Source organism: Ambystoma mexicanum, chromosome 10, assembly GCF_040938575.1.
Source record: "Ambystoma mexicanum isolate Mex_15411 chromosome 10, UKY_AmexF1_1, whole genome shotgun sequence".
NCBI classification, from domain to species: domain Eukaryota; kingdom Metazoa; phylum Chordata; class Amphibia; order Caudata; family Ambystomatidae; genus Ambystoma; species Ambystoma mexicanum.
Genome location: NC_090932.1, coordinates 1,494,362,263 through 1,494,386,861, shown reverse-complemented (window position 1 = coordinate 1,494,386,861; position 24,599 = coordinate 1,494,362,263). Strand labels below are relative to the sequence as shown.

General features: G+C 47.8%; 1 protein-coding gene across 2 annotated transcripts in view; it reads right to left on the bottom strand.

Moving 5' to 3' along the window:
• KNTC1 (kinetochore associated 1) overlaps positions 1–24,599 on the bottom strand; it is a 2,501,313-nt gene that overhangs the window by 2,114,504 nt on the left and 362,210 nt on the right. For both annotated transcript variants that reach the window (XM_069619627.1, XM_069619628.1), the window contains exon 14: positions 15,144–15,242. In XM_069619627.1, coding sequence (XP_069475728.1) covers positions 15,144–15,242 — 99 coding nt within the window. The remainder of the gene's footprint in view (positions 1–15,143; positions 15,243–24,599) is intronic.

Here is a 24,599-nt window from a genome sequence, read left to right as displayed (position 1 = left end):
TGTCCGTAGCCACCGTGATGGCGTTGTCCGAAGCAATCTCACCTTCCTGTAAGATTTCAAGGGCCTCAGCCCTTTTGGCGTCCGGAAGGAAGTCCAATAGAGGGGCGATTTTGAACCACAACTCCCTGTCGTAGCGGGCTACGATAGAAAGGGCTTTGGCTGCCTTGATAGTCGTCGCTGCAGATGAGATGACCTGTCATCTCATCGTGTTCAGCTTCCTGCCCTCGCCGTCCGTCTGGGAAGTTGATGTCGAGGCCAAAGCCCCCCCAACTTTCTTCTTTGCCGCCGCCGAGACGACCGAATCCGGGGTAGGTTGTGCCCGAAGGCACAAGGGGGCAGCGTCGGGGACCCGGTGCTTCTTCTCATACCGGTCCCTCTTTGCAGGCGCCGTGGCAGGGTTCTTGAGAAGGGAGAGCCCCTCATCCCAGATGTCATCCAGAAGTGGTACGGTGAGGACCGTCTTCCTTTTAGCCTCGCGCAGTTGGTAAAGGAGCCCTTCCTTTTTCTTCTCTTCGGGGCAGAGCTGGAAGAGCTCGGATGCCCTGGAAATCATGGCATGGAAGGATCCAATCTCGTCGGGCGGGGACGCCCGAGCAGAGGGCGATGGGGGACACGTCCCGTCATTGCCTCGGTCGTCATCTGTACCGGTCGTAGCCGTGTCTGTGCCTGTATCATCCCTGTGGGTAGGTGACCGGGGGAAGGCAGAGCGGACCGCAGAGGCGGGAGAGGTGGCGGAGGATGCTGCGTCCTCTTCTTATGCGGTGGACTTTCCGAAGGTCCCGGCTCCGGTTCCCCCGTCGGGTCTGGCTCAGGTACCTCCTTTGGGGGGAGGGGCAAACTTGTCCTTATCTCCGAGCATAAGGACTGAATCGCTGACAAAATGGCCGCCGAAATGTCCTGCGGCACCGGGACGGGCGCGTGGACTCTTGAGGAACCTCGTCGGGGACACCGTCGCTCTCGTCATCGCCCTTGTCGGGATCCCTCCCGATGAGCTGGGCCTCCTCCACGACTTCGATGAGCTCTTCTTCAGAGGTCGTGTCCGTATCCATGATGGCCACCTGCCCCTCCCCCTCTTTTTCCAACGGGGACTTTGTGGGGGTCTTCTCGATGGGCCTGAAAGACGACTCCATCCGCGGTGGCAGGGAGACTCTGGATCCTGAGGTCGCCTCCACTGGCGTAGCCTCCACAGGCCGAGCCAGGGCCGCTGCGACATCCTCAATCGTGGTCTTAGCGGGGTGAATTAAGGCCACTGTCACCTTCTGCACGCCTGGGGCCTTCACTTGGGGGGGAGGGTCCGAGCCTCGCTCCCCCTCTGCCGGAATCATCGAGATCGACCAGGGGCTCTCCAGAAGCTTCGCCAGGTTCTCAGACTTCCTCTTACCCGAGCCAGAGCGTTGGCTTGTGGTTGATGGCGCCGGGGAGGGTGCACCCTGCCTGGCAGCCAAGGAGCCCGACCGTTCGGCGCTCCCGGTGCCTGCGGACTCGCGGTGCTTGGCCTTTTGTTGGGCCCCTGTCGCCGGGGGCGCCCTCACAGGACTTAGAAGACCGCTCAGACTACTTCTTCTTCTCGCCCGACGGGCTCTTACCTTCCAGCCAGTTGGTGAGACGCAGGTGGCGATCCTTCATGTTCCCACAAAACGCACAGTCCTTCTCCACGTGCATCTTGTCCTCATGGAGACAGTAGAGGCATAACGAATGCTCGTCCTCAAACACATTCTGAAGCTGGCATCCAGGGCAGGTCCTGAACAGCTTCCCGGGCGTCGAGCTTCCTTTCTCCTGGGCCATGTCCGGGGTAGGCCTCGGAACTTCTGGAATCCTCCAAAAGCGTAACTTGACGAAATCTTCACCCTTGAGGGGCGTAGAAAACTCTGAAACGGATCCCCGTTGGTCGGATGTAGAAACGGTGGACCTTGAGGCTCTTTTTAACCGGAAAATGAGAAATATCTCCTGAAAAAGCGGGAAAACGCAGCAAAGGTTCGAGAGCTATAGCACTAGGACTCCCAACACTTGAACGTGCGGTAAAAATCTGAGGATGGCTGCCAGAGGCGGGACTTAGGGAGAGGGCAGTCATTGGCTGGGGGCAGTATGACCCAGAGACCAGTGATTGGTTACTAAGAAAGACAGATCAGAAACGAAACTGAGATTGATTTTTTCTATACCGAGGAATCCCGGCCTGACGACGGGGAATATTCAAGAGCATGTGAATCCAAGCCAGACCACATGCTGGAGAAGTGGTGTTTCTCATTAAGACTCGTCTCATAAGTAATCAGGGTTGTATAAATAGAATAGTGACTGTGTTGAATTTACTTACCTCTCTTTGTGCTAGTGTAATTTACAAGTGTGTCTTTAAATAAATAACTATATACTTTTACACCAAAGCTCTGGTCAGTGTTTGCTTGTGCTACTGTATCCCTGTACCTATTGTGTATACTCTATATACTGCCTAACTCATCTTGAGAGGGGTCTGACTGCTCAGCCACAGCTACCAGGTAAGTCTGGGTGGTACCCATTGGGTTTACTGCCAACCACCTGTAGTCCTAAATCTTTTGCAGTGCTCCCTAAGGGAACTGCACAGGTTTCTGCCTAACAATCAGTGATACCCAGATTATCACGGAGACGGTTGAGTAGGATGGTGTGGTTGACCGTGTCGAAGGCAGAAGAGAGATCAAGAAGCATGAGGACAGAGGGAATGTTAGAATCAAGGTTGGAGAGCAGATCTTCACGGATATTGAGGAGAGCCGTTTCCATGCTTCTGGCCGCTCTGTAGCCAGACTGGTGGTCATGAAGACAACCAACAGAATCTGAATGAAGGTTAAGCTGAGAGATGGCCAGCTTTTCCAGGAGTTTGCCCAGAAAGGGGGTAATGGAAATTGGGCGATACTTTGCCAGACAGGAAGGATCAGCTGTGGGTTTCTTGAGAAGAGGATGCACAAGGGAGTGCTTCAGAGGGGAGGGAAGGATCCTGAGGCAAACGAGTGGTTGCAAAAATCAGAAAGGGCAGGAGTGAGGGTGTCAGTGTAGTCCTTAATGGTTTTGGAGGAACAGGGATGAACCTGTTTTGACGAGGCTTTCATAGATCGGACTTGTCTAGCGACCTCGTCATGAGAGAAAATAGGAAAGGAAGAGAAGGATGGTTGGGGGGTGCTTAAAGGGAGGTCTCCAAGCACAGACAGAGGGAATAGGAGGGAGAGGGAGGCGAGGGTGGACAGGATGTCCTGGGTTTTAGAGATAAAGTGCGAGGCAAGGGCATTGCAGAGAGCCTGGGAGGCAAGAGGAGGGGAGGAGACTGCTGCAGGGTTGGCAAGCTCCTTGCAGATTTTAAAGAGTTCGGCCGAGTTGTTGGATGCCGCAGAGACACGGGCTTGAATGTGGGCTCTCTTCTTAGTGCGGACAGAGAGTCGGTATTGCCTTTGGAGCAGGCCACAGGCCAGTTTGTCAGAGGATGAGCAAGAAGACCTCCATTTCCTCTCAGCCGCCCTACACTTAAATTTAAGTGTAGCTAGGTCGGAGTCATACCAGGAATTGCACTTGGCTTTGGACTTCAAGCAGATCCTCATGACAGGGGCAAGAGCATCAAGAGTATCAGAGATGGAAGAGTAGAGATGGGACAGGGGGTTGTGTCGGGGTGTGAGTCAGCCAGGGGAGGTGGAGGGGGCGGGGGGGAGAAGGTGGCAGCGAAAGCCTTAGCTGACACACGCTTCATAGGTCGGATGTCTGAGAAGTTTTGGGGTGTGGTTGGCTTGGGTAGAAGAAAGTGAGAGATGGGAGGAGAGGAGGCAGTGGTCACTCCAGGAGAGAGGAGTGGTCAGAGGAATAGAGAGGGGTAGGCCAGGGGAGATCAAGACATCAAGTGTGTGTCCTGCAGAGTGCGTCGGGCCAGAGCGGAGGATAGAGAGGGAGAGGGTATTGCAGAGGTTGCGAAAGAGCAGCGATGAGGGACAGTGAGAATCGAGGTGAATGTTGAGGTCACCAAGGAGAAGGAGTTGAGTGGTTGAGGCCAGGAGGGAGGAGGAGAGGTCGGCCCACTCAGAGAGAAAAGAGGTGATTTGCCCGGGGGGCCGGTAGAGAGTAGCAACAGTAAGCGAGTGGCTAGGAGAGAGTGAGAGCCTGCAGACAAGGCATTCAAAAGAGGAGTAAATCTGAATGGGAATGATCGTGGCAGGAATCCACTCAGGAAAGATCAGGGCTATGCCCCCTCCAGGTCGAGTGGATCTGGGTGCAGAGAGGATCTTGTAGCCCTCAGGGAGGAGAGTGTCAAACCTTCTGACAGAGCTAGCCGTGAACCATGTCTCCATAAGACTGAGGATATCAAGGTCCAGTTCTTCAAGGAGGTGGCAGATGTCAGAGGCATGTTTGACAGCAGAGCGAGAGTTGAGAGTGGCAAGATGAAGAAGGTTGCCGGCCTTAAAGACCTTCCGGGGAGGGGTACAAATCAAAGGTACGCCCTGCAGAGTTGTGGAGGTAGCCTGAAGAGTGGCAGAGAAGGAGGAAAAAGTGGGTAAGGTAGCCAGGGAGTGAGAGGAGGGGACAGCTGGAGGTGAGAGGAAGTTGATGAGGCGAGGGAAACGCCTATCGAAGAGGAGGAGATTGGCCTGAGGACCTTGGACCATGACAGTGCCATTTAGGTAGACATTAAGGATGACTCTGGAGGAGTTGAAAGAAGCCATGAGGACATCCCAGCGAGTGGCACCATTAATGGGAGAGGAGGAGACAGGACAAAGCACAGAGTTCATATGGGGGGTCCATAGATTTGTCGAAGGAACAACAAAGAGGATGTCGGTGAGGGTCTGTCTGGAAGAGGCGCTGGTATAGGTATCAGCGATGGGGAGTCCATGGTTGGAGGCCAAGATATCCTTTTTTTTATAATTTGTTTATTGGTTTAATAATATGAGGTAACAAAAAACTGAAATCATTAGAGATTGGTCAAGCATATCAAGGTAATAACCACAACCCCACCCCATCCTCCCCCCGCCCCCGAGACCACGGTCGTTCACTGTTCCTCTCTAGTCCGTGCCCGGGTCCGGGCAACCCTCTCCACTCAGCTCATTATCATCCACCTCAGGGTGGAGCAAGGGCACCGTCAGGGCCACCCAACAGTGTAGATCCTCGCTGGAATCTAGTCTCTGCACATGGATAGCCGTTTCCCACGCCACGGTTTCAGCTGTAATCCACTTCGTAAGGTCTCCCCACCATAGGGACATATGTGGACCTCTGGGGCTTTTCCACCCCATGGCAATACGTCTTTTGGCTGTTAAGATCTGTGAGCTTGGTTAGGGGTTTGTTCTTCCTGTTTCGCCTACATCTGCCCAGGATACAGGCCGTAGGCTCGTCCACCTCAACTTCGATGTCTGCGCCGGCCACTCTGTCCTTCACTTGTGACCAGAACTACCTAATCACTGGGCAGCCCAAGAACATGCAAGTCATTCCTGCCCTGAGCTCACTACATTTGGGGCATAATTGGGTTCCAGCACCTGTGAATCTTGATATGGCTTGAGGTGTGAGGTACGCTCTATTGGTGATGTACAGCTGGATAAGCTGCAAGCGGGCGTTTCCGGAAACTTTCTTATGGTAGTGGGTTATATCACCCCAATGTTTGTCTTCAAAAACAAGGCCCAGTTCAGTTTCCCACTTATTCCTGCATTTAAGGTCGCCCCTGGTCATACCCCACAACAGGGCCTCGTAGATTCGTGAGGTTTCATGGCCCCCCTCAGCGGAGTTCAGTATCGTTTCAATGCATTCATTGTCCTCAGTCGGGTCGGCAGCGACCGGCCATCTCTTGTTCAAGGCCTGTACGACCACCCTGTGCAACAGGAACTGTTCTGCCGGAAGGCCCGTGGTCTCACAGAGTTCCGAGAATGTGGATTTCGTGAGAGAGTCTTTTGCCCTTACGGTATTAAGGATATGTTCTGTGCCGGGGTTACAGTGTATGGTTATCCCCAAGTATTTGAAAGATGTTGCCTGCCATTCGAGATCTAGAGGGGGGAGGGATCTGTATTCATCACTGTAAAGTGCTGCAAGGGGGTAAAGGCATGATTTGCTCCTATTAATCTGGATCCCGGTGAGCTTGTGGAAGCAGTCCAGGGTTTCCAAGATGTAGGGTAGGAGGTGCTCAGGGTCTTGAAGGTACAAAAGGGTGTCGTCGGCATACATAGAGATGAGGCGGGTCACCCCGTCTATCTTAATGCCTCCATCCCCGTATTCCTGTCTCGGGTAGGCCGCCACTGGTTCCGCGGCAAGAATGTATAACATGGGGGACAGAGGGCACCCCTGGCGGGTGCCCCTGTGTAGGGACCATTTAGCGGAATAGGTTTTGTTGGTGCGTACTCTCGCGGTGGGGTTAGCATAAACTAGCTGGGTCCACTTTAGAAATACAGGGCCTATCCCCATTTTGGCCATGGTGGCATATAACCAGTCCCACCTCACGGAATCAAAAGCTTTGGTGGCATCTAATGACGCCACTGCAATTTTCTGAGGCCTTCCCTCAGTACTGTAAATGACATGATGTAACCTGCACAGGTTCTCAGTGATGGAATGCCCCGGGACGTATCCAGTTTGGTCTTGATGGATCAACAGTGGGATTACTCTGCGCAGTCTATTCACAAGCAGGGCAGTAAGGATCTTGCAGTCTATGTTTAGCATAGAGAGGGGCCTGTATGAAACACAAGCTGCCACCCCCTCCCTGGATTAAGTAAGGGTATAATCACGGCCTCAGTCGTGGAGTCCGGGAGGGTACCACGCTCGAAGGCCTCCTTAAAGACCTGGGCCAATATTGGGCTGAGTGTTTCCTCATAGGTCTTGCAAAATTCCCCCGGGAGACCATCCAAACCCAGGGTTTTCCCAGCTGGTAGCGATCTAATTACCACCCTGACCTCGTCGGGGGTGACGGGCTCGTCAAGGGTCTCAGCTATTTGCGAGTCTAATTTAGGTAGGTCAATGACGTCAAGGGCGTCCTCGATCCTGGTGTCAGAGGGGGCGGGGCTTTCGGAGTACAGGCTACGGTAGAAGTCGGTAAAAACCAAATTGATTTCTTGTTGGGTATGCACGGCGGTGCCGTCAGGTGTGAGTATGTGGCAAATGGGTTTCCCGGGGGTCTCCCTTTTATAGAGCCAAGCTAAGAGTTTCCCTGGCTTGTCTCCCAGAGCATGGATTCTCTCCGTGTGTTTGGCGTAGCTCAGTTTACCGAGGGATTCCCAATGAGTTAGGCAGGTTTGTCTAAATTCGGCCATTTTTTGTAATTGGTCAGGGGATGGGTCGGCCCTGCCTTCGAGCATACTCGGGTCCCTCTCTGCGCGCTCTAGTAAGGATGTAATGGGCCTCTAGGCACTCCCAACTGCTGCAATCATCTCGCCCCTCATGACCCCCTTGTATGCTTCCCAAGTTGTGCTCAAGTATTTAACGCTATGCAAGTTATTTTGCCAATATTCCTCAGTACTATCCTTTTATGCGTTCCTGGAATGCAGTGTCAAGTAGGGCCTCAGCCCTCAGCCTCCATGTGGGTACAGGGGGTTTAGGCGGGAACACCTCCCAGGTTACCAATAAGGGAGAGTGATCAGACAGCACCCTAGGCAGGTAGCGCGCATCAACAAATATGGACTGTTGTGTTAGGCTGAGAAAAATATAGTCCAGCCTGGTGTGTACAGCGTGAGGTGGGGAGTAGAAGGAATACTTGCGCTGCTCCGGGTGCTGGACCCTCCAAAGATCACTGAGTTGCAACTGTTGGATTAGTGTGGAAAGTATTTTGGCCGGAGGGGAGGGGCGATTGTGTTTATTATCTGATCTGTCCAGTAGAGGGTCAAGGGTACAGTTGTGGTCACCCCCATATCATAATTCTGTCCATATACGGGCTGAGTCACGTATAAAGGGAATGGAAGAAGGCAGTTGCGTCATGGTTGGGTGCGTAAGTGCTGACCAGGCACACCTCTTTCCCCTCGATGGAGCCACACACCACCACCATCTTACCCTCGTTGTCTGTTTTAGTGCTAGTAAGTCTGAAAGGAACAGTGGGGGCAATCCAAATCAGAACACCTCTGGCGTAAGAGGAGTAAGCCAAACCTATTAGGGTACCACGCCAACTTTTGGCCAGGGCTTCCAGTTTCTTGGCAGTTAAGCGAGTCTCTTGCAGCATGGCGATTCCGACCCTGCATCTCTTCAGGTAGGTTTGGACACGCCGTTTTTTAACGAAGCTGTTCAGGCCTCTGACGTTCCAAGTAACAACCCTTATTGTGTCAGCCATAGGCGTGGTTTGGTTCATTGTATGTGACAGGTGGAGCTCGAGGTCTTGATGGTGCTGCATTGCATGTGGATGGTTCCCGTGGTCTCAGTATTTCCCAGTGTATGTCCCCAACTTGTGCAGAAACTCCCCTATTCCCACCCCCTCCCCTTAACTGTGAAATCCCCAAACATACAACTGGCCCAGCGGGGTCACCCTCGTTATGACTGTCCCGTTTCTGCTCCGCCGGACCGTGCATTGGTCGCCAGGTGCCCTATGCGTGGGTACATATACCCAAAAAGAAGAAACTTACCAGGGGTGGAGTAAACTTGGACTCCGGGTCTCCGCATGGAGGATCCATTCAGCTATGTAGAGGCTCAAAAATGTATAATTCCCAACAAGATGACAGGAGGAGTTATCACGGTCTCCGCTTCCTTTCCTCAATATCAGGGATATGTAAACTGTCCATCCAGTCCCTGGCCTGAGCGTCGAACAGGTGCGCCTTATTGTTATGCAGCACTTTAAGCCTAGAAGGATACAGGAGCATATAACGCAGCCCGGCGGCTTTCAATCTGGCCTTCGTGTGTTGTAACTGAGCTCTGTTCATTTGGACCTGGAAAGTGTAATCAGGGTAAATGGCAATTTTAGCAGAGCTCCGTTGGATTTGGCCACCTGCTCGGGAAAAGGCCAGAATAACTTCTCGATCCCTGTAGTTGAACTTTCGCTATCACTGGCCTGGGTGGGGCCCCCGGTAGTGGTTTCTTAGCCAGGGATCTGTGGGCCCTTTCAATGGTGAAGCCTTGGGAGAGTTTTCCAGCTCCCACCTCCTGTAGCAAGAGGTTCTCTATGTAGTTAGTGGGGTCAGAGCCTTCGGAAACCTCTGGCAGCCCGAGGAGACGTATATTGTTCCGGCGAGCCCAGCCTTCCGCCTCCTCGGCTCTGTCAAGTTTTTGACCCTTTGCTGAAGCTCATCGACGTCTCGAAGGAGGTGAGTTTTGGATTAGGTGTTTTCCCAGACTTGTGTTTCAAGCGCCTCGGTCCTGTCGACCAAGGAACGGACATCCTGATGCAGGAGTCCCAGGTCTGTGGCAACGGAGTCGATTTTGTTTTCCATCGTTGCCTGGAAAAGCTTGATGGCTTTGAGAATCTGGGTGTTACTAGGCTCTGAAGCCGCAGCTGCCGTGAGGTCAGGTTGAGCGTCCGAGGCCGCCTTGTTTGTGCCCTCGGAATTTGGGGATTCGCTGGCTGCAAAGTTGTCCATCGTGGTCTGGCGCTGCTTGGGCCTGCAGTTTCTGCAGGACATATCGTTAGCGCAGGGCCTCACCACACCGAGAGTGCCGGGTGGGTAGGCGGGAGACCGCCGGCCGCAGCTGCGGAGGGGTGTCTCACGTTACCGCCGCAGGACCCACGAGGCAATGATATGAAGCTACGGGGCAGCAGGCCAATTTCGGGAAGCAAAGGGTACCTCAGTTCCAGCGGGCGTGCTGTGCGCCGGACAGCCCTCCCAGTTGTCGGCTGTGGAGCGGGAGATGAGCCTGGGTGGTGGGGGGAGCACGGGGACTCCCCGAGGAGTGGGCCTCACGGTCTGCGGGAACGTCTGGCTGCAGGCAGGGGCTAGGTGTTTTCGCCCACACCTCCCCTCAACGAAAGTTTGTGCAGGCGGGGGGAAAGAAGCAGCCGGGGTTCTCAGCGCCCCAGGGAGGCAAGCCCAAGTTCTTGTGTTGCCGCCAGTGGCAAAGTCAGGAGCAGGGGGGCAGAGTAATGCGCGGCCACGGGCCCCATGCACCCAGCCGCCAATGTGTATGCCCGGGCTGGTCCTCTCCCGCGCCCGCCTACCTCCGCGGCACCGGCCAGCCGCTGCTCACGCCGGTGTCCCCCGCGACTATTCATGGCACACCTCAGCCCAGTCGCACGCCGCGGGTGGGCGCTGTCTGGCAGGGGCGTCGGGGTCGGTCCTCTCAGTCGATGAGCGCAGCTGTTCTGCTCCCTCCTCTAGGCCCGGCAGCCCAGGATCCCCTTCCCCCACCGGTGGGCAGTGTCCTTGGTGGTGATAGTGCACTCCGGTCCTTCGAGGGATCAGGGCGCGCAAGCTGCCATTTTGGATCTGCTCACCGACACTTCTCGCACGCCGGGTAAAGGTGTTAGCTGTCACTTCTCCGCCTGGGAGACGGTTCGAAAGATTGCTGAAGAGGTTCTGCGGCGAATGGTGCAACTTGTAGGGTTCCGGAGCACGTTAAAGTCACTTAAAACAGCTTATAATGGCACATCAACACGAGACACGTGCGCTCTACATGGTAGTTGGCCACGCCCCCCCCCTCCCCCAAGATATCCTTTTTAAATTTCTTTTTTACAGACTTAGTGAGAAGGGAAGGGTAGTTGATAGAGAAGCAGTTGCAATAGATGGGAGAAACAAAGCGCCATGAGTGGAAATGAGAAGAGGCAGATGGAGGAGTAAGCAAGTAAAGCAGTATTGAACAGTCATTGGGCTAGCAGGTTACAATCAATGGCCAAAAGTTAAATGCAGAAATACACTGAAGTTGAACTTTCAAGTAAATGCAAGAATACACCCAAGTTTGACTTAAAAGTTAAATGGGAGACCAGTAGTTAAGGAATTTAGAGTGGTAGTCAGATGGTAGAGGTGAGGATAGATAAGCTTCACATGAGAGCATGACAGGAAGAGTTGAGTACCCTCTGAGAAGGGAGTAGGTAAATCAAGAAGGGAACTAACCCAAACAGAATATGGTAAGAGAGTCATGGCAGTCCAATAGTCCAGGGAAGCAGCCTCAGTGACAATGAGGGTTTGGCTGATGCAGAATCTCATGATGCAGCCTGTGAAGCAGACAGAGAAGCTGACAGGGATCTTAGAAAGTAGACCTTTGAAACAGGGGCCGGCTGAAGCCTGCCGGTCCCCCGATTGGCTGTTGGCTTTGATTTCAAGCCAATCACTGCAGACGATGGAGGGAAGCACTTTAGATACACAGCCAGCCTCATGCAAACAAGGAGGCTAGGCAGCCATGATGGAAAACCTCAAACACACTGTGAGGCAGCAGTAATCATCCATTTCATTGAAATGAGGTGTTCTCAGAGGAACTAGGAAAGATGAATAGATTTGAACATCGTATCAAACTCAAAGAAGCTGTGTCAAGAGTGCATAAAGTGAGAACAGTGCCTCAACAACTGAAGAGCAAAGTGAAGGTGGAAATAGAAACATTGTTTCAGAAAGGGATCATAGAAAGGATTGAGAACTCAGAATGGTAATCTCCGGTGGTAATTGCAGCAAAACCAAATGGTAATATTAGGCTCTGTGTCGACCTTAGAGAACTGAACAAAAACATTTAGGTGGATCGCCACCCTCTTCCAGTCATAGCGGAGGAACCGTCAACTTTGAACAACGCGAATGTATTTTCAGTAATCAATTTGTCTTCAGCACACAACCATGTACCCCTAACGGAGGGATGCCAACACCTCACAGCTTTTGTGACAACAGAAGGGACATTTAAGTACTGTAGAATGCTGTTTGGCTTAGCCTCTGTAACAGCAGTTTTTCAGAGAGTTATGGAGAGGTTGTTAGAGGGGGTTCCAAATGTTATAATATTTCAAGATGATATTTTAATTTATGCAGAATCGAATGAGAAACATCATGAGTTAGCTGAGGAATGCAGGGTTGACGGTGCAGAGGAAAAAGTGCAAGTTGGCAGTGGAGAGTGTGGAGTACTTGGGCCATGTGGTGTCACCTAATGGAATTAGGCCGAAAATCAGCCTGGTGGAAGCCACAGAAAAAGCTCCAAGCCCTGGGGACAAGGATCAATTAAGATCATTTCTAAGCCTAGCGGAGTACTACCACAAATTTGTGAAGGACTTCGCAGTCATTTCCACATCTTTAAGGTTATTGTTGAAGAAAGGTGTCAAATTTGAATGGTCGAATGTGTGTGAAGAAGCAATTCAGAAGATAAAAAGGGACATAGAGGGCACCTTCAATATTTGATCTGGGAGACAAATGTGTTTTCTCTGTGGATGCAAGTATGTTGGGGTTAGGAGCGACCCTCACGTAGTATAATGAGAAGGTGAAGAGGGTAATAGCACTTGCGTCAAGAACATTGAAATGTGCTGAAAAAAACTATTCAGTCATTGAATGAGAGACATTGGTGATGTATTGGGCGATATGTCTTCAAATTTTTCTTGTGGGGGCAGGAAATTTACAGTGAGGTCGGTCCACAAACCATTAGTGCAAATGTTTGAAAGTGGGAACTGGGCTATAGGATCACCCAGAATCAGCACGTGGTGTTTAGGTCTAAAAGGATATAATTTTGGAGTGTTTTACTTGCCAGGTAAATACAATGTTGTAGCGGATTGCCTATCAAAGATGCCCACTGCAGGAAGAGAGGAGGAGATGCAGGGGGAATGGAACGAGGAAAATATTGTGGCAGAGGTTGATATAGGATGTGTGGGGCAAATGGAGTGGGAGCAGAGTGAACAAATGGATGAAGACATGCAAAGCATCAGAGAATGGACGGAAGAAGGTTGGCCCAGTAAAGAAGTGTTGGAGAAAAAGTTTGAAGAGTGGTGGGAGGTTAAGGATGAGTTAAGCATAATTGAAGGGAAGTTGAGAAGAGGAATGTGTATTGTGCCTCCTGAAGGAGTTAGAAATGTACTATTAAAGTTGGCCCATCAGGGACATTTGGGGGAAGGAGCCACTAAAAGAAAATTGAGGAACAGTTATTGGTGGCCAGGGATGGACAGAATGGCTGAGAGATCCGTCAAGGACTGTGTTCCTTGTAGCCCAAGTGATAAAAACAAGGTGGTGAGAGAAACTCTGCTTTTTCCTAATTTTGTACCGGACCAACCATGGAATTAAGTAGCTATAGACATCATGGGGCCCGTGTCTGGGTTAGGTGAAGGTTTGAGGTACATTTTTGTGTTGGTGGATTTTCATACAAAGTGGGTAGAGTGGGATGTTATCAGAGAGGTAACAGCAAAGGAATTCGTTACATTCCTGGAAAAGGTTTTTCTAAGAGAAGGGTTTCCGTCACAAATTGTTTCCGACAATGGGGTTCAATTTCTGTCAGATTTCATGAAGATGTTTTTGAGTAGTTATGCCATTAAGCATACGAGGACGGCTCTGTATCATCCCAGGGTAAATGGGGTAGTGGAAAGGACCAACAGGTTCATAAAAGGGGGGATTCAACTAGAATTGCTTTCAGGAAAACCAAGGAAAGAGATTCTGGATCACATGATGTGGGGCTATTTGACCACATCACATTCGGTGACCAAAGTGTCTCCATTTGTATCTCTTAAAGGCAGGGAACCGGGTACTAAATTATGCCCGGGATGGCTAGGATTAGCAGGTTCGGTAGTGGTGGACAGGAAGATCACAATGAGCTATGTTAGACAAAGTCAAAAGTAGAGTAAAGAATCGTTTGACAGAAGGAGGGTGAAGGATCTCTAGTGGAGAGTGGGAAAATGGGTCCTTATCAAAAATCCTAGATTCACACATAAATGTGTGGAAAGTAAATTCATTGGCCCCAAGAGGATTTCAGCAGTGAGAAAGGGTGTGGTCATAGTGGAAGGGGGTGAGGTATGGTCAATGGGCAAATTGGCAAAGATTGATCATGGAAATGGTATACAAAGAGAGAGTGATGGAAGTGTACTGCCCAATGATGTGCAAAGTTGTGGATTGAGCGACGGAAGGATGTCACTAAAGAGATCGACACGTGAACCTGATTGGTTACAAGATTTTGTACGTAATTAGTAGTGATGGAGGTCAGAGAGATGGGTTGCAGAAATTGATTATATCCTATTTCACAATGGTATAATCTTTTATTTTAGAATCGTTAATGTTCATTTCTATTAGAATTGTTTTGTTGTATTTTACTTTTGTTCAAATTGTTTTGAGGGTTTATAGGGGTGGGGGGGAGATATGTAGTGACCAGAGTGTCTTCTGAGCCATCTTTTCACGTAACCCAGAAGGCTCGGGAGACAGCATCCTAACAGAGACGGTTGGAGAGAGCTGCAGACGGAGCTCGATGCAGCTTCATGTCCCTACAGGCCTGTTAAATAAAGGAACATGAGACCCGCTTACCGTCTGTGGCTCATTCTTTTCACTCTGCACTCAACACCCTGCCTGGCTAGATTGGGATGCTGATATGGGCACTATATGGTATGGGCTTTGTTAACATTTTGTTGCGGTTATCGCTGTGAATATGATGCAATACTAATAAAAATATCTTGAAATAAATTAAAGTAGATAAAACCGTTGATGTGAATAAATCAGAGTATGAGAAAGTTTAAAATGGCAGTTAAAAGGCTGATTTTTTTTAGGGAACAGGGGGGTGTCTATTCAATCAATTGGATCTTGATTTGACTGAATATAAGGTCTGATGGCTTAGGCGTACAGTTGCATTTTGCTTTCAAGTTCTAAGAACATAGAGTGGGATCATGGCAGCACTCAACATTCCCACAAATTCTGACATTCACTGATGAAACTGTTAAGAGGGACAATGTTATTAAACGCTGTGTCTGCATTGCTTGAAGATCCTCCAAGGTTATAATATATCTGGAAGCATTGTCTCCATCAATTACCTGTTTTTAATGGGTTTTTTTAAAGAAAAGAGCTGTCCAGTGTTCTCTCTCAGATACATTTGGAAAACGTCATGTGTTAAAACCTTCTTAACTGTAATATATGGCTCCCTATAGACTTCCAAATTAGCGCTGCATTTTCTGATAAGTGAACAAAATAACTCTTGGACACTGATGGCATCATTTAGACCTCTTCACCACTGTAGAATTTAGCAGACTGGTTGGTGTGGGCTACCGAAGCTGGTGTCCAATTGTAATGCCTCCTAAGCAGGACCACAAAAGCACAGTATAGAATACTATACGTCTCACACAAGGGATTGTCAACATTTCAGAATTATTACATCAATTTAGAACGTACCGTGCCAATTCCAGTTTGGACTAATGCAGAAATATCTGACACCTCAACAGAGTACAGCAAATTCATTGTTGGCAACGAATAAACCGCAAGACTTCGCATCTATAAACAAAAGAGAACATCATTACATTTGACATCCTATAACTATTTCTCTAGATACGCATTGACCCAATTAAAATGACACACACCCCTACTCTCCAAAACCTTCACAGCTCTCCCTGACATTGCTACGGATTGTAATAACATTCAGCTTAATTATAAACCATCTCGAATCTTTGCTTTCTTGGAAATATTTTGGGGAGGATGTCCACATCCCCAGCAATATTCTATCTAGAAGGCACAAGCCTCTTCATTCCAACCTAGTCATGTTCCCAGTTTGGTCGTTAGGTTATGCGGTTACAAACGTTCATACTGCACAACGCCACCACCATAATTGTCTTCAGTGTCCCCCAGACCTTATGGTGTAGTTGCCAGTGATCGTGGGAAGGGAGGACTACCAGGAAATCCAGTCTAATACTCGCCAAATTTATATAGAGACAGAAGCAAAATGTCTCCACTTCTCGTGGCAAAAAATGTTGCCCCGCAATCAGCACTCATAAATGGCACTACATCTTTTGGTGATAGTTATCGTAATTATCACAACTATATATTTCCTCATGAAATATTACTTGAACAGACAAAAGTGTCACCTATCACCTTAATGCAATCTCAACTCTTGTAATAATTCAGTCACTTTCAGTGAAAGATAAATTGACGCTTTTGCTGATGATCGAAGGATTGAGTCTTATAAAATATATAGCTAGGATAAAGCACAAGTTGTGTGCAACACATGTTAGCAAACTAATTTATCAAAAGCCTCAATAAATGAATTTAATGAACTTAACCTGTTTCACGTACCAAAAACCTCAATGTTTTGTTTAATGTAATGAATGAATCAAATATTTTACAAAGACTCCTTCAGGACCTTATTTCTAAAATATGCTCCTTCGCGAACGACAGCAAAAGCCCTAAAGCCAGATCATATAAACACACATGGAAGGATCAGTTGGGGATAAGTCTGTAGGACAAACCCTGCATTAATGTTTCCAACCGACTAGCTGAACATCTGTTTGCACTCAATTAGTGGAAACATAGTTTAAGACAACTTAAGGTGGTCCACTACACTCCAGAGTTACTATACAACAAACCCTGAAAAGGTGCAGTCAAACACATGTTCTGTTTATAAAGCGAGGTTTAGTACTTTTTGTCTGGCGGTACGGTCTAAGACTAAGGGCATAGTGGTATTGAACATTCAACAAAAGCAGAGATGCATGCTGCTAAGGTTTCAATATGAGGATTTCTATTATTTACATTCATATAGCTGAAACGCTAGCACTCACTTGCTGCTAGCTGTGAAGATAACTATTATGAAATGTAGGAACTCCAGCATCGCACTTATGGGACACTAAACTGGGGCCTATACTTGCCATGGAAAGGCTGACCGCAAAAATCACTCACTCTCGAAACTCGTTTTACGAGTGTGTGGGAACCCTCACCTCACACTGAAAAATATTCTTAGGATTATTGTCCCGGACCAGACAACCTCTCAATCTATTGGGCATCAATGGCGTTAAATGATTATTGACATCCTACACAAAAATCCTTTTTCAATGTTTACTGTTTCTATAGTTCCATGTGTGGTATAAGGAAGGCATGTTATCAAAGTAAGACAAACAAGTAGTGATCACAGTTCAAAGGTGTTTATTGAATTTTCGCAAAGGTGTGAAAAACGCCTATCTAAACCAAAATCTACAGATGGGAGCAAGCTGCGACAATCAAATTATAAGGTAGTCCTAGTGGAGTCTGGTCAAAATAAAAGGGTCTATACTACAAAAACCTATTGCGAATCCTTATCACTAGTTTACAAATAATGTGGGGGTAATGTTCATGAAAAAGAAAGAAGTGTTCACAAAATGATAAGTCAGGATGTTTAGACTGTTGGCCTCACTTCCCCATGTTTTCAGTAGGGGACAAGGCGGTTCACTAGAGCATAGCACACTCTCTGGCTTCTTCGGCATGATGACAGTTCCGTTACCAACATCAGGGCATTCTCTGCCCAAGTCTCGAGGGTCTGATGTACCAGACAAATGAAAGTCACTTTACAATTACTCAAGTAGGGCGATTCACTCTTCACCCTGGAACCCCCTTTGAGATTCCTGTAGAATATCTTTTCTCGAGTGACTCACGGTTCACCCCACATGCCCCTCACGGTTCACCCCGGATGCCCCTCATGCGTACTCAGATCCTTTTCACAATTAGTCTCCCTCAGCCAGACTCGGACCAACTGCAGTTTGTATTTGCTATTGAAGACTTTCGAATAGGCACAGGGTTTTGCTTGACCCGTTACAGGACCACTTCGATTGCACAGTTCACAATTTTATACTCTCAGTTCGATACCTAACAGAGCCCTTCGAATGAGCACCAACTTGGTGCAGGACCACTCTCTATATAGCATCCATCTTGGCTTGAAAGGTTCAGTCACTCCTTGGATATTCAATTATATTTGCGCCGCTCATTGCATATGCCTCACACTCTGTTCTTTGCAGATTTCTTCAAGATATGTTGAGCCTCCCCAACTCACCGGCTGTGCTAACTTTTTTGGCACTGCTTTGATGTATGAGCCAATGACGGTACCACGGCGGCAGTCGCTCCTCCCAGACTGGTCTATCGATGCGGGAGGACCCTCGATACCTTCCGACACACAATGCGCCTTTCTTCAGTGTGAATTCCCGGTCTTATGTTTCTTATTCTCGAGGGCTTGTGAAAGTATCAGGTTTCCTCCAAAAGGTCAAGGGTACTTCCCTCCTTGCAACCCTCTCTGGTTTTGCAGACTTACTACTCGGATTAAACTACCATCTTGGCACTGCTGCTTCCTCGTGTGTTGGCTTGTTCAGAGTGTGCTTTCGTGCCCCGCCTTTTATCCATGTGGGGGGGGGGGAGGGTAGTCAGGTGTGTGTAATTATCAGTAATTGGCCGACCCTTGCTTTGGGACACGTCAGGTATATGGCTCGGGTGTTAGTCTGTTTTCTCTCACAGTGACCTGTCTGTGATAAAGGGTTTGTATCAGGAAAGGATGAGGGCCAGGGGGGTTGAGATCCTAAGTATGGTACCTGGTAGGATGGGGAAAAGGTGTCACAGGGAAGGGAATACCGCGTCTCACCATCTGGTGTCCCACTCCCCAAAGACCCCTCATCCAGGTGAGCCTCCCGCACTAGTCCATGCCCAGGAACTGGATCCAAAAGCAATGGCAGTGTCCTAGCCACCTGGATGACAGATTTCCAGGGACGAGCAGGTGAGACACCTTCAGGTTTCTCACAGTGGCGAGAAGGGAGGGTTAAGAGAGAAGTAGGAGAGGTGGAAATAAGGTGAACAGTTTACCTCCTTGGAAAACTCAATGTTTTTTATTACAGATATGTTATCTGGGCATCTGTATGGGAATTTTCGAACAAAATCTTTCTGTCGTGGAGTGCAGAATTCTAAATTCTAGGAGTTTGGGAAAGAACGTTACTACAAAGTCCCAGCAGTTGCCTCTAGACGTAGAAATCATAACTGGATATCTAGGTACTCCCCCCAGCAATACTTAATACAGGACTATTGTTTATCCCAATATTACAAGTATGCAGTTATCAAACTGCCTCGTCTTATTTTTATGTTTTTTGGTAACTTGGGTGTATGTAGATCTAGTTATGGAGGACCTTCGACCAGGACTGAAGAAAAGACGTATAAACCAACAGGTTTGCAACCAAGGGATGGGCTAAGTGCGGTTGTTCCAAAGAGCAATGGTTCATTGAGAATAAATAGTATTTGGCTACACGATGCGGTTGAGATGTGCTCAAGCGGGTGATTCAAGTGCAGTGAGATCTTGCTCAGGATTACCTTTAAATATTTCACACAGGCCAAACTCTGAATAGTAATTAAACCGAGAGATAGCTCAGGGGCAACACGTTTGTCTTGGAAGTAAGACGCATAGCAACACAGGTTTGAATCTAGGGGCTCGAGTTTAGAAACTCGTCCCAATATCAAGCGTGTTATAAAAGAACAATCATTATAATTTTCCAACTGCCAAGCCCAGGAGGCAGAGTGTGGACCGGTTAAGAATAGATTGTCTGAAAGATGGATGTAATTGGTAACAATCGAAAGGAGTGGTAGGAAAGGTCTGACTGAAATTTCAGCATATGTTAAAAGCCTATCACCCTTAAGTTCTCTTGATCAGGTTGCTTCAGTGTTGGAACTATCCCAGTTTGAAATTGAGCCAATGAATTGGCATTAACCACCATGAAATTCATCTCAACTATCATCAGCAGAATGCCCCATATAGTTGATGCTACACCAAAGGTCTTCAAAGGATCCAGCCAAGCAATAGGCCAGAGTATAAAAAGTCAAGACCAACAGAGGAGAAACCAGTGTGCCCCACCTAAATATAAAACCTTGCATGAACTAGCCAATCCTCCTGAACTTGTAAGACCAAGGTCCAGAGAAACCAATTTGGGAAAATGACATAGCCAGCACTGTATGTCGCCCAAATGTCTGGACGATGTTACATTGCCTTAAATGTGAAAATAATACCTTACAACACACGATCATCGGGCATACAGAAATTCAGACACAGTTGTAGTCATAAAATTGTCAATAACTATGTCAAAATGTACTACCTCAGAGAACTCGGAAGAAATGTTAAGTGCCTGTATGGCAATGAGTTTGTGTGCATCCATTTAGTAAATGAACCTTTCCACCATCCTCAACAGAGAATGGTGCTGTGAGAGAGAACTTGAGGTAGGCAAGTCAAACATTCCTACATGGACAACACTCTAAGGGGGTAGCTGGCCATTTGAGGTTCTCAGATATTTGCAACCACTGCCCTGATCTCCAAGCAAGGGAGATCTATCCAATAAGAAACAGATTGCATGGAGATAACCTGAGCTCATGCTCAGCAGCCCAGGAGAAGTTCCTCCTCTGCCACACAGGTACACAACCAGTGATTTTGCAGCAACACAAGGCAAAGCAGAAACACGGGGCCCAACCAGCCAACCTCTCAAAACCAAGAAGTGGATACTAACCCTGTGCCAATTCACTAAGATTCTTTGCTTTAATTGTACTTAAATTGCTTGAAGGAACTTGTGTGAGCGCCTACCGTACTGATTCCAGCAATGTGAGTCTCCTAGACTCTTGCTGCCTTACGCTCGCTCTCAGGAGGGGGCGGAGCCTATTGGCGGTCACGTGTTGTATCACGTGACTTTTTCATCAGTAAAAGCCGCCCACAGTCACCCTTAAAGGGCATTGCATTTTATATTTGGTGAACTGTTTTGCTGCTGTTTGGATCTGGGTGGCCTTGGTTTCTGGAGGTAATCTTGTGACCTAAGATTTAAGGAGGAAATACATTGGGACCATTGTTGTTATTAGTTGGACATTGGAGAGGAGAGACGGACTAAGGCTGCTCCTCAAGCCATCGGGCGTTCCCAAGGCAGTGCAAACATATTATATATAATTCTTTTAAATTTGATGCTATACTGATATTAGAAAACTGTTGAATGTCATACAAATTTTAATTGAATTCTTTCCCAGTCATTTTATATATATTGTTTTTTTCCCTTCTTACTCTTAAGAGGCTGCGAGTCATACTCTCCTCTATTCTTCTGAACTATCCAAAGTGAGTGTTTCTTTACAATCAATTCACTTAATTATGCCTGCACTTAGAAGCGGGTTTGAAACTGTCGAGAGTCAAGAGACTAAGAAAGTAGAAGTCCAATTGGGCTCTCCGATACATTGTGTGGCGCCCATTAATACAGACCATATGGAAAATATGGCTGCCTCAAATGTATCTGTTGAAAACAACAATGAACATTTTAACGATAGATTTGAAGGGAGCTTGAAGGGATATCCTACTACTGATCCCTCAACCTTGAAGGTTGAAGTTCCTACTGAGGGAAATTTAGATATATTAGATATAGAGGCTACTGGGGCTCATAGGGACATGTTGGTTTCTAGGCAGGAACTTACAGACGAAGAATGTCTTCAACAAAGTTTAATTGGTACTAAAAGGGTGGTCCGTTATCATGCCTCCACTCCTCTTCAGAAGATTATTATAAATGGAAGAATGCAAGCTGTGGAAATTCAAGGCTCAGATTCATTAACATTGAATATGGGGGGAAATAATAAGGGAAAATACCCGTTTGGAACCAAGCAGTCCACTCATATCTCGCCAGCAATATTTATTTTTGGAAAGGATAATCAGGATAAGATGCAGTGTACCTTCGAATCTACCCAGTTGGGGAACACTAAGCTTGCTGGTTGGGGAGAAAAATTTAAAGGGAGCCATATTCGTTCCAAGCATAATCTTAATTAACCCATTGGGGAGAGTGATTTGGATGACTCTGTTTCTTATGGCAGATGCAACAGGTGATTTGCTAAAAGAAATTATTGATGTAGAGATACCAGTAGGTAGATTCTCATCTAAAGATAAGGGGACGAGGAGCTTATCAGAGGGTGCGCCGAGTGGTGCCTCTCACAATTTAGAAATACTTCTACGATGGGGAAACAACAAGAGGGTAGCCAACAACCCCCTATCAGACCTGCTCTAGAGATACCCAAAACACTCATACATAGGAAGATTGTAGGGAGAATTCTCTGTAAAGGCTAATTACCCAAACCTAGTGAGTCCCCCAGCAGCTTTGCTGGATTTTTGGGGTTTATTTTTTTCTCCTGCTAAGACCGAGACTCTTTTCCTCCCACTCTTAGACATGATTTGAGGTGTTCCTTTGACTTTGTATGTGTTCTATGGGCTATGGGGTCCTTTGCCCCATAGGGTTTAATGTGTTTTTGATATGTGGGTTACACAGCACCCTCTGTGCAGCAACCCAGGGGTGTCGTAGCGACCCCCAAACATAGACTCCATACCCTGGGACTGACTACTGTCTCCCAGGGCATGTAAAGTCACCATTGGCTTTACTAGTCTCAAATTGTGAACAGAACCAGTACACACCATCATATTGTGGACGTACTGGTTGGGGCAATTCGATTGCCCCGGGGTCTGTTGTTCGAGGGGGCACTGTCCAATTCCCCCCCGACCGAGTTTTGGCTGGTGGCAGTGGATACTACTTTTTATATTCGACCGCAGATATATTCCTATGGGATTTTCCCATTGTTCGAGGCTACCACTTTTTAAAATATCCTCGAACATCTCGCTGGTTTATTAAATTAATATAAATTCACCAGTTGATATTTTTTGCCGAAACTTGGTTCCAAAATGGCGTTTGTGTTCGCTTCTGTGACTCCAACCCAAGTCGAGCCCTTTGTTCCCCTTTTTGGTGGGCTTCTCCACAGAAGCCTCCAAAAGTGGTGCCACTCTGTCTGGGTACCACAGGGGGTGTGGGAGGGGTTTAGGCACCCTGGACTGAGTTGCCTCTGCAACGCAGGTCGCACTCTTGTGTGATTGGCCCAAGTGGAGCATGTTTGAGTGACAGCTAGGCTGAATGAATGGGGGTTTTCTGCATAAAAGCAGGGCTTTGGGGACTGGAACTTCAGTGGCCACAGGACCTAAAGAATCCGAGGAGGGAGAAGCCGAGCCGACCTGCAACGACGACACCACCGGTGGAGCCGTGCTGAACCGTCTCACCACTTTTCCCGACGACAGAGGAGATCACCAGCCAGAGAGTCTTCTTCCTTTGACTGGTGGGGATAACCAGTTTGCCCGTCTTTTCGCCTTCCTGGGCCATCTCGTGGCCGCCTTGCCCGTGCCAAGCACCCCGGCATACCACGGTTTACCACTACCACGAAGAAAAGGGTGGTACCTTGTAACCGGGGAAACTCCGCGGCTGGTTTCTTCCCTGGCAGTGCAACGACCTTCAGCTTTCCTCCACGTCGAGACCTCTTCCTCTGGACGAAACACCGACTTGCACCCGCTGTCAGGAACAACAGCCCCCGCTGGAGCGTTCTTCCCATTTTCAGGTACTGTGTCCCGCCTGGCTTCCCTTGCGACAGATCGCTCGGGATGACAGTAAATCCATGACTTTCAAACCTGGGTTAGCCTGGGGCCTGTTAACTAACTTTTCCTGACTTGATCTTAATCTTTGGTGAACTATTTACAAAGACTCTTTGGGCATAACCCCACTGTGTGATCCTGGATACATTTTGCTTGCTCTCTCTAAGAGTGGGCCTGGCATTTGAACTTCCTTGCTCTCCAGTAGACTTTGCCTAACCTGCCTCACTGTGGTTCTTTGAAAGGTATTGACATTTGTATGCTTTCATAACTCTGCCTTTTTCCCTCCCTTTTTAAATTACTTATTAGAGTGCCATCTTATGTTAAGCGCTCACCTCTGTCTGAAAATACGTGGTGTTTCTCACTAAGACTTGTCAAATAAGTAATTAGGGTTGTATATATATAACAGGGACTGTGTGTTGAATTTACTTACCTCTTTTTGAGCTAGTGTAATTTACAAGTGTGTCTTTAAATAAATAATTATATACTTTTACACCAAAGCTCTGGGCAGTGTTTACTTGTGCTACTGTATCTCTGTACCTATTGTGTATACTCTATATACTGCCTAACTCATCTTGAGAGAAGTCTGACTGCTCAGCCACAGCTACCAGGTAAATCTGGGTGGTACAGACTGCTACCAACTGGGTTTACAGCCAACCACCTGTAGTCTTAAATCTTTTGCAGTGGTCCCTAAGGGAACTGCACAGGTTTCTGCCTAACAATGATAGCCTATACTCAAACGGATAAGGAAGGGTACCTTTGACCTAAAAAAGTGGATAGAGCTACTGATCCCCATCAAATTATATCGGAAAGTCGCACTGCAGCTAAGGATAAACAGGAAATACCTGATTTAGATAGGGAAGATAGAGGAGACTATCTCCTACCACTCCTATCTAACTTACATATTAGCTTGAATTTGGCTTTGAAAACCATGAGTGAGTCACAAGAGATTCTCTGTGGCTCTATGGTAGGGCAACAAGCTGCTTTTAACCAACTGGTGACTCGTTTGGCGTTTTTGGAGGACATAGTGGAGGGTAAAACCATTAATGAACAGAATATTAAAGAACAGAGTCTATTGGATAAATATAGAAAGGAAAAAGATACTAGGTTAACAACCATGGATGCTAAGATCACCACTTTGTTGGAAGTTATGCTTACAGGGGATCGCCCTTCCTCTTCAAATAAAGGGATAGGGGATCTAGATCTCCCGGGCCAAGGAGTTAATAAATCTAGTAATAGAAATTATGGAAAGGAACTGAGCCGTCCAGATAGTCCTTCGGTCCTTTTGGACGTTATTACTAAGGCAACAGAAGGGCTTACTCAAGAACAGGATTTGGGAAATCTTAGTGCTCAGGAGCATGGGAGAGAAAAAGCAACGCAGGGGGACTGTCTGAATATTAGTAGTGAGGACACGATAATTATTCAACATACTCCTCCTAAAAAGG